At 47.3% G+C, this 10,203-nt stretch overlaps 1 protein-coding gene across 4 annotated transcripts; it reads right to left on the reverse strand.

Annotated features, from left to right (window-relative positions):
- Positions 1-3,998: 3,998 nt before the first annotated feature.
- LOC136451810 (uncharacterized) lies at positions 3,999-9,191 on the reverse strand. Of its 4 annotated transcripts, none has more exons than XM_066452492.1 (7): positions 9,053-9,191; positions 8,628-8,726; positions 8,092-8,523; positions 7,308-7,408; positions 7,006-7,076; positions 6,560-6,632; positions 3,999-4,074 (listed from the first exon to the last, which is right to left on the reverse strand). In XM_066452492.1, the coding sequence occupies exons 3-6, from the start codon at positions 8,136-8,138 to the stop codon at positions 6,564-6,566; spliced, it is 288 nt and encodes a 95-aa protein (XP_066308589.1). In that variant the 5' UTR covers positions 8,139-8,523; positions 8,628-8,726; positions 9,053-9,191; the 3' UTR covers positions 3,999-4,074; positions 6,560-6,563. The 4 variants fall into 4 exon arrangements, with proteins under 4 accessions (XP_066308589.1, XP_066308588.1, XP_066308585.1 ...); XM_066452491.1 differs by lacking the exon at positions 3,999-4,074 and adding an exon at positions 5,689-6,149; XM_066452488.1 differs by lacking the exons at positions 3,999-4,074; positions 6,560-6,632 and adding an exon at positions 5,689-6,149.
- Positions 9,192-10,203: the final 1,012 nt, after the last annotated feature.

Genomic DNA, 10,203 nt, shown 5'->3' on the forward strand with positions numbered 1-10,203 from the left:
GGGACTTTGTGTCCATGCTTGAGAGTGCTTAGGAGCCCTTCATCTCACACATACTTGATAGTGATCATCCGATTGTGTGAGTGAGCGATTCTAGTGTGATTGCATCATGAGGTTGCATCGAGTGGCACTAGGTGATCGAGTTACAAGCCGGTGGTGCTTGTTACTCTTGGAGGTTGCCACCTCCTAGATGGCTTGGTGGTGGTCTCCATCGAAGCCCGCAAGAAGCTTGTGCGGTGCTCTGGAGAAGTGCTTGTGAAGGGGCATTGTGCTCGCCCCGTGAGAGTCGCGAAGAGCAACTCTAGTAAAGCGTGTTATTGAGCTACCCTCACTCAAGGGGTAGGTTCTTGCGGTGCCCGACATGCGGGCTTAGCAGGTGATGCTAATTAGCCGCCGAACCACCAAGTGAGCGGTCGACACAACGGGGACTAGCGTGTTGGCAAACACGTGAACCTTGGGAGAAAATCTTCATGTCAACCTTGTTCTTCCCATTGGTTTGCTTCCCCATTACACAAGCTTACAATTACTTTTATACATATTAAGCTTGTGTAGTTGCTCTTGTAATTAGATAGCTTGTGTAGCTTGCCTAATTACCTTCTTGCTTGTGTAGCATAGAAGTAGCTCTCTTGCGTGGCTAATTTAGTTTTAGTAACCTTGTTAGTCACACTGCTTAGCTTGTGTAGCTAAGTATTTGCGCTCTCTAATTAGGCATTGGTTGCCTTGTTATTGAGCATTACTAGTGAGCTTAGTTAGCTTTGTGCTTTTGCTTACTAGCATGTGTAGGAGCTCCCTTGTTGCTTAAAGTACTAGTGGCATAGGTTTGTGTAACCTTGCTCCTAGAATTGGTTAGGTGAGCTCTAGCTAGCCCGACACCTTTGTTGCTTGATTAGTATCTTTGCAAGGTGCTAGTGAACATAGATAGAGGGGTGTAGTCTTGGCTAGACCGATAGTTTTAATTCCGCACTTGTTTTGGTTAGCCAACATGATTAAGTTTTAAAAAGGACTATTCACCCCCTCTAGTCGCCATCTCGACCCTTTCACTTGTTCCCGAATCCCTGACGAGGTGGGACCTGCTGTCCCTGAGTCTGCTAGGGCTGCACCTGGCTACTGAGGTGCCTTGTACTGAGTAGCAGAAGTCTGTGATGTCTACTGGGGTGATCAGAACGGAGGCCCGCCAGATGGCTGATAGGGCCCCCGCCTAACAATTTGCACCTTCTGAGTATGAGGGTGGCTGGAGGATCTAGCTGCCACCCACTTCCGCTTCCAATCTGCCTGAGATGCTCGCTAAAAACCCTCAAGGGCAATGGCAGCGTTCATCAGAGCCCCAAAGGTCTGATAGTTCCCTAGGTACAGTTTCTCCTGAAGAGCAGGAGTGAGACCGTGAAAGAAGCGATCCTTCTTCTTGTCATCCATGTCCACCTGACTGCCAGCATACTGAGCCAAGTGGTTAAACTGGGTCACATACTCCATTACCGTCCTGCTCCCTTGACGTAGCTCCATGAACTCGGTCACCTTCTGGTGGATAACACCAGCAGGTATGAAGAACTCGCGGAAGGCGGTGGAGAACTCCTGCCACGTTGCTGAGTGATCCAGTAGCTCCGTGGCCTAGAAAGTCTCCCACCAGGCACCTACGGACCCCAAAAGCTGCTGGGACGCAAAGTGCACCTTCTGCTCGTTGGCCACTCTGAGCAGCCGAAACTTCTGCTCTAGCGTGCAAAGCCAGTGCTCCGCCTCCAACGGATCATCCGATGGCGTGAACATGGGTGGGTGGGTCTTGAGGAAGTCCTGGTAAGAGGACTGTCCCTCAGGACGGCGAGCACCACCCCCATTCCCACCGTTGCCTCCGGGGCCTCCACGGGCGAGACCCGCGACGGCCTGTGCCATAATCTCCATGGCACGAGCTGTCTCCTAACGAGCAGCGGCTGACTCCTGACGAGCAGCCAACAACTCCACCATGATCTCCGCGGTGGACAAGCGGCGGAGGCGGTGGTGGCAGCGGGAAAGGATGAGGAACCAAAGGTGGAACCTCCCGAGCTCCCTCATTGTCACGCTCAAAGGCCCGAGCACTGTCGCCATGGCCCTCGTTGGCCGCTCCCGAACTGGTGCTCCCACGTTCGGACCTCAGATTCATCTGTAAGAGAGACGAACCATCCATTAGGACACCTTCCCGATCAGGATCTAGGGTTTAAAGAAATGGCAGCACATTTATTATAGCATTCATTAAGTTAGTTCTACCAATTTACTACTTTCATTATACGTGAAAGGGGATTCCTAGTTCAAGTAAGATGCTATTATATGATGCATGCTTCGACCTATACGTTCACTCAAGCCGGAATATAGCGGCGTTCATAACATTTTCGGCACATCGCACACTCACTTTCCGTATACTAAGTGATTTCTTACGTCACGTAAGTCAGTGTACCTGCAGAAAACTAATTAGATAAAACCAGTGCCGCTATCCTAGATACACCATATAGTTAGGGCATTATACTTATATAACTCACTTAATCGCATCCTATTTTTCGCAAACTTTAGTTGGTCAAACTTTTAGTTTTTAAAAGAGTGAGGAACTCGTGACCATTATTGGCTCTGGTACCAACTGTGGCAGAACCACCCGAAATAGCGTACTTACGGAGGTGCTCGTCTTCCACCAGACACTAAGTACCCCGAAAGCAACTACAACGAGCGGTGTCTGTCGGGCACACCCCGAGGGAGAACCCGAAAGATCCACATTTTTCCCCAAGGATCCAATAATGAAAATGAGTTACAACACAAGTCCATCTCATACATTAGAGTTTTCTTAGAAAGTACATTATCACAATACCAAATACAGAGTGCGGAATGATAAACAGCAGAATATTAAAAGATAACATCTAGCGATAAGATAACGAGGATTTCGTCTGAGCCCACCAGAAGAATCCTCCACACAAGGTACTCCTCAAGCATCACCTGCAACAGGGGTAAATAAACCCTGAGTACACAATGTACTCGCAAGACTTATCCGATCAGTGGGAATACTTTCCCGACTCCAAGGAATATGCTAGGCTTTATGGTTTGCTGGTTCTCTTTTTAGCAAAAAGCAATACTAATAGTGAGTCCTTATTGATACATTATTATCATCAGCCATATTAAGTTTTTATCTAGTCAATCTATATAAGCTCCTATTCTACTTTCAAGCAAGAGTTGAGCAATCGATACTGTTCCTTCTCCTTTTTCCACTTACAGTTCTTACTACGGTGCTAAACCGCAGACAAGCCGTACCGGATAACCCGGCGATTCGCGAATCAATGTACCTAGCTGGGTGCCCCGAAGACACATGCCCCTCTTGTGCCCCAGGCACAAGTAGGACTAACCCACCACTCTCCTATCTCGGGTGTCTAGGTCTCCGTCCAAACTTAGACTCCAAGCCCCCGCCTCTGAATCCCGGACTCAGTGCGGTGCAAGGACATCCACCACCTCCTCTTCCCATCAGTCGGTCCTGAAAGAGCCGGATCCGCGACAAGAGAGCAGCAAGTCTTCCCTACGCCCATACCCAAGTATGTGCTCGGGACAATAGTTTATGACTTGCCTAGAGTCATATGCAATGACCGGTCCTTAATCGACACAGACAGGGAAAAAGTGTAACCGGGCCATGTCCTGTTGGCCGTAGGACAACTCCGCACACCCACCAGTACCAAATCCACATCCCTGTCCGGTCACCATTTTCCTTTCCATTATTTCATCATGATATCATAGTTTAATCACCTATTTGTGAGTAACGGCACGTTACTCACGCTACCGACATCCTGAGCATAGCAACTACTCGACCTGTACTAGTAGGACTCATGGTGGATATATTTATGCATATAGTTTCCATAAAATGCCTGTAACATAAATGCAGATCATATAATATATTCAGTGACCATTTAAAAATAGGGGTTATGCACCGAGGCTTGCCTTGGGTAGGTGCCGGGTCAGCAAAGTCAGCACCAACAGGCTCCTGGGCTCCCTCCTGCGTGAAGATCTCCTCCTCGTACTCCTCGATCACCTCGTCGTACTCCGGCTCGCTGACGGGCATGAAGTCTACCAGCTCGTGATCTACATGCATGAAATGATGATGCAATGCTTAGGAATATAACAATAGTAGCTCTCAAAATAAATGTACATTGATTTAGCTACTAAGCTATGGCTATCGACAACGGTACTAGGCTACCTATTGTCACCGATAACCATTTCGAAGTATCATTATTGTTATAGCAACTTCAGCTATTCTTACCCCTAATGCTAGTTTACGCTATATACGATAAAGCAAAGGTAATAGCTACTCTATCTAACAACTCGTTCTAAGGCTACAAAATTTACAGCAAGTACATAATATCCTAGTGAACCTACTGTGAAATTTTCAAAGCTAAAACTATTACAGATTTGCCACAATAATTCCTACAATATATTAATCTATATAATACTAAGCTTTCTAATTAGAATTTATGAGCCAAACCTTGTCACAGCTAACGCAATCTAACTGGACTAATACGTAGATGGTATTTTTGCGAACCTAACAAAAATTAGTTTCACTATTTTTGGACATCTACACAATTCACTACCAATTATTAAAGTTCAGCTTTAAAACTAAGTTGAATAATCATTTCTATGCTTCTGGAACTTAAGAAAATGAATTCTAATTCGCGGCCCACAGCGGCTCGGCGTAGCCCAGCAGCGCCAGCGCGGGCGCGGCCAGCAGCAGGCACGCGGCTCGGCGCAGCCCAGCAGCGCCAGCGCGGGCGCGGTCCAGCAGTGGCAGCGGGGCAGCAGATGGCAAGGGCGGCCAGGGCGGCCAGTGCACGAAGCGCGGCAGCAGCCCAGCGACCCAGTGCGGGAGCGGCAGTTGGCGCGGCGCAGCGCGCGAGAGGACCAGCAGGCCGGCCTAGCACGGCAGCAGCGTGGCCCAGCCAGCGGCAGTGGCCCACAGTGGCGTATTCAACGTATTATGGCTTTATTTCCTACATGAAAGCGGCCACAAACATGTGTGACGTAGGGGTGACGTCATGGTGACGTCAACAAGCTAACAACAACAGTACGCACCACGGCACCTCTGGTCTGCACTGCTTTCTTGCATCGGACGCGGTGCGGTGGAGGTTCGTCGGCGCTACTACTCGCTCGATGTAGAAGAGCGTGTAGTGTGAGTATTGCTAACTGGAAAGTGGTGGAGTGCTGTACTAGACTACTTTGCAGAGGCGATCGTGTTCAGAACTTAAAGCGGCCGGCGATGGTGAAATTTGAATGGACGCTCCGACATCGTACTACCGCACAGTGGTGGGTTAGGCACCGCCTGTACTTCCGTTCGTCCTTCACACATGCATGAAAAATAAAGATGGCCAGTACAATGGTTTGGCCAGCCACCGTCCAACACAACATGACAACAACTTGCGTGGCTTTGTGTGCAACATGAAAAGGAGAGCCAATTGCATGCATGCGTTCATTAGCCTTTTTGTTTAATAAAAATTCGTTTAGGACACCAATAATATAACGTGACATGAAACTTAACATTTATTTCTTGTTTCGGATAAATGTTTCAATGTCGTATATTGATTTATACTCCAAATTACACACATGTACCAACAAGTATGATGCTCATGCAGAACTTAGCAAAAAGCTGTACAATGTAACACCGAGGGTGTTACACGAAGTTAGGTAGGGTTTGGGTGCTCGGTTTCGCACAACAGGAAGGGAAGAGAAGGGAAGGGAAGAGAAGGGATTGGCACACCTGGTGGTGCTCCTTGCAGGACGGGAGGGAGGTGGAAGTGCGGTAGGAGTGGAGGTAAAGACACGAGCCGGATCGGGGGGGAGGGACGTGCGGGTGCCCTCCCGGCTTCTGCTGCCGCGGGTCTTCGTCGTCGGTGAAGGGTCCGATGAAGATCTGGCGACGCAGATGCGGGCAAGCCGGATCTGGGACACAGATACGGACACTGACGTGGATGCTGGTGGTCGGCAAGTACCAAAAGCCGGGAGCGACGGCATGGCGGCGGTCCTCGGTGGCAGCGGTCTGGCTCCTTGGTCACGTGGAGGTCTCAGGTGTTGGTGAGGGCGGTCGGTGGATGGGTGCTGCGGGGAGGATTGGAGGAGAGCGGGGAGGAGATCGCACGGGCAGGCGCGGGCGGCGGTGGAGTGGCCAGCTGCAAAAGACATGAAATGTGGCATTGCTGTGATTCTGTTTAGCCAATTATTATCAAACACTAATACAACTTCTTGAAGAAAAATTAAACAAGGTTATGACATGCATAATTGGAAAGAATATATCAATGAAGCAACATAAGAAGCTTGCCACTCATGTAACAGAAGGTTGCTTATTTCTAACCATCAATAAATGAATGGATAACCTACTTGTCATTATTTATCACAACATCAAACATAATTTAACAGTTATTTATGTCTGCATTACTTATCGTAGAGCTTACTATAGCAGCAAACGATCACAAATTTACAATATTATTGTTCCAGATACTGCTAGGATTGCAACAAGAAATATGAAACACAGCATGAAGTTGATCAATGACAGTGAAAAAGATTAATTTTATGGAATTACATCCTTATATGAATGAATCCTGTTGGGAGTTTCCAAGCACCAAGCAATGTCGAAGTAGAATACCTCCCTTGGACTACAGAAACCATGTCAGGTTTCAAAAAACAAAAAGCCATCAGAATCAGCACAAGAAACACACATTTATGAAAATGCACATAGATTCCATGTTACATCTAAGAGCTAGCCCTCTCTGTTCTACTCTTTGATCTTCGTTACCTTCAGAAAACAACTAAGATTAAGAACCAGAGACGGCATAAGTGGAGCACTTTCGCAAAGATGGAAGGACCATAAGCTAATATGACTTACTGACCTCATAACTAACTAATACTAATTACTGTAATCAAGGAGAGAGTTATGTTTGGCTTGATAATTGTCTTGCCAGTAATCAACAGAAAATAATTACCTAATTGATTGCAATATCAAGAAACAAAAGCCAGTTAAACAAAAACCTGTTGTTCAGGTGGCAAGGGCACCAAATATTGTGGGCTTATGCGTTTGACAGTCCACTCCATCCAGGCACCTGTTAAGAAGATACACACGGTATTATAAAGAATGAAACGTATGCTCCGCAGCTTAGAAGGGAATATTAATAAACTGCTAAAAAGGCAATCGACATGTAAAATCCCTCAAAAGAAATATTCTTGCTATCTGAACATCACCATTTCAGATGCGAATTTGAGAAATGAAATTAAAGAAAGCCTGCTAATGCTCTCTTACTGTTCCAATCACACAAGCCAGCTAGCTCACTTACTGTTCCAATCATAAAGCCCAACCAGGTAACGACGACCCTTGTGTGAGAATGCTGGTACAGAACATGTTGTGTGGGTTGCATCTTGCATGGCAGGATGAGGACTGAAATAGCGATCATCAGGCAGTGCAAAAAGATCAAAATTGCAACCAAAATGGATGTACTAATAAAACCAAATGAACTCACTGCAGATTACCCAAACAGCACGACATATGTTATTGTTCAAACAAATGAGCTCACTCTGAACTATCCAAAATGCACTAAATCGCACTGCCATATTGCAGAGATAGAAAAAGGAAAAGGAGCACATTTAGGGTGTGTTTGGCGTAGCTCTCGATGGCTCCAGCTCCTTCCCTGTAGATGCACTGTGACAGAGCCGGTTGAAGCACCGAATACCCGGCTCCTTGGGCTCCTCTCTGGTGGCAGGCGGAGCCGGAGCCTATTTCACGCAGCGCACAGTGAAGCACAGGGATGTACAGTACGAGTGCATGCAGAGCCGGAGCCGCAGAGAGCTGCGCCAAACGCACTTCCAGTTGAGTAGTTGAGCATGCTTTAATGAAAATGTAATTATAAACATTATGGTCTCGATAACAGATCATGCAAAGTAGACTATTTTAGTATCATAAACATCCTCAGAAAATTGTCAACAACTATCAGGATGGTTTATTAGTATGTCCCTATAAAAAACAAAACACTGAACCTAGTTATGGCAATGCAAATATTATGGAAGAAAAATACAGATCATTTTTGTTATTTATTTATTTTCCTCTAAAACTCAAAGCAATACCTGATCCAATTCATAACCTCGCTTGCTCCTCCTGCTGGTCTCATCATTGATTTTTTCTTGTTCTGTACGAGAAACACAAATAGCTACTCTGCCTCTACTCTCCTTCTCGGCAGAGGATAATAGGTCGAATCTGAACAAAACCCGTAGTTGAACGGATTAGAAATTGCATGGCCTCTTGTCAACTCTGTATCGAAAAATGCAATGTCTTGTCTCAGCCTCTCAGGACTGCATTAAGGTATAAAGAACGGATTCATGTTGACTGCCTTTCTCCTGCCATCATCCAACATGACACCTCTGGGACAAGTCAAAATTGAGCCTTTTAATTCAACTGTGTAGAAACAGATTCTAATAAAGATAGTTGAAGGATCTTGCAGCAAATTCCTTTGAAGCATAACGATATTTAAATGTCCTAAAGTTCAGTTTCGTTGATATCTACAAAAGGAAAAAAGTGAAATGTTATCTCTGCAATTTTGTCACTCTGTTAGCTTCACTATTCAAAAGCGCACATCAAACCTCGATACTGGAGCTTTACTCACCATATGCTTGTACCATGGTCTCCTGGCAAGCGCTCGTTGGTGAATAACGTTCGGCCATCATCAACTGGCTGTTGGTCTCCAGTTTTCTGCCTGCAGCAACTACATACCAGAAATGAGGTGTTGAAGTTTTAATTTCGGAGTTACACATCTGAGTAATAATCATGTCTTACTTTATTCTCTTTGTAAATTTTAGTGGCAGCATCACAAATATAACTCTGCACATTCCACTCATGCAGAACAGCAAGCACCGAGTAATAGTAATAAATTAAGACTAAAATCAGAAGGGAAGATAAATTTTTAATAAACATGATTCATTCTGCGTCCAATATAATTCGATTTCTATATCAGGAGCAGGGAGAAGAGTGATTCTTCACATGTAAGAATTCAGCCGCCACCTGAGACCCTAGAAGCCTAGAAAGGCTCACCTCCAACCGTCGCCGCGCTTTCCCGCACTCCCGTGGCGGCGGATGCGCCCGGCACAGCGCCGCGGCGATCCTCCTCACAGACGCGGCAGCCTCATCTAGATCCGGCGCCTCCAACTCATCGCCAACCCGCAACGTCCCCTCGCATCACTGCAACGCACGGGGACGGGGCGACAACGAGGTTGGCGCCACCATCAATGGAGGCCGGCACGGGAAGAAGAAGGGTGGGGCGCTAGCGTCGCGAATCGGAGCCGGCGAGGGCGGAGCGGCGGATTCGCGGCGCCGACGGCGCCGTGGCTACCAGCGACGGCGGCGCTGCCTCGCGGGGTGGGGGTGGGGGGCGGCGGCCGTAAAACCCTAGCCGCGTTGGGGTAGGGTGGCCATGGAGTGTGATGGCGTGGGCCGAGCGCGATGAATTTTGTAGGGGCGCGGGATCGCAGGAGGCAGGATGATGAACCCACGTTGGAATGTCGCACTAAAAAATATCGACACTTTATTCCTTTTAGTTGGAGGCGATTACGTATCTCGTAAACTTGGCTTCATAGTATTGGGTATGCTCGGGGCCTAGGCCGAGCCCCACCCGAATGCAGCAACACCTGGCCTGACGACTCTTCGCGCCGTTAGTGGGCAACTGGGCATGAATCTCAGGGCCCAAAAAATCGGGTTTCTTTGGTCCAGCCCGCAAAAATGTTTAGATAACTAAAAAAAATGTAGACCGTGCTCGGCGCCCTTCCTGTGGCAACCAAACCTCCGTCAGAGGGAGTCAGACCCAGCAGGCTTCGATCATCAGGTTGGCTGGCTTTCCGGCGCTTGGACCGAACCTTTGCTTGCAAGAAAGTTGCAATGGCCATTTATCAGCTTGTCGACTCGGCCAAGAGTGCTTGGTCGATCGAGTTAAAGCATCTGCAGTCTGCAGAAGCTGGGCGACACTGACATGCTGGGAGAAGCTACGACGACACCAGATCCGCGTTTGACCGACGCTGGCCTGGCCGGCCAGGATTTTTTTTGACGCGAGGAATCTCCCCATTTCCATTGCAATAACGGAAATACAGTATCTTAAGAGTTTTACAGAGCAGCAAAAGATAGCAAAGAGTCAGCACACACCCTAAAAACAAACTCTGAATAAACATAGAACTCGAACTATCTTAACTACG

The sequence above is a fragment of the Miscanthus floridulus genome, chromosome 5, assembly GCF_019320115.1.
Source record: "Miscanthus floridulus cultivar M001 chromosome 5, ASM1932011v1, whole genome shotgun sequence".
NCBI lineage: Eukaryota > Viridiplantae > Streptophyta > Magnoliopsida > Poales > Poaceae > Miscanthus > Miscanthus floridulus.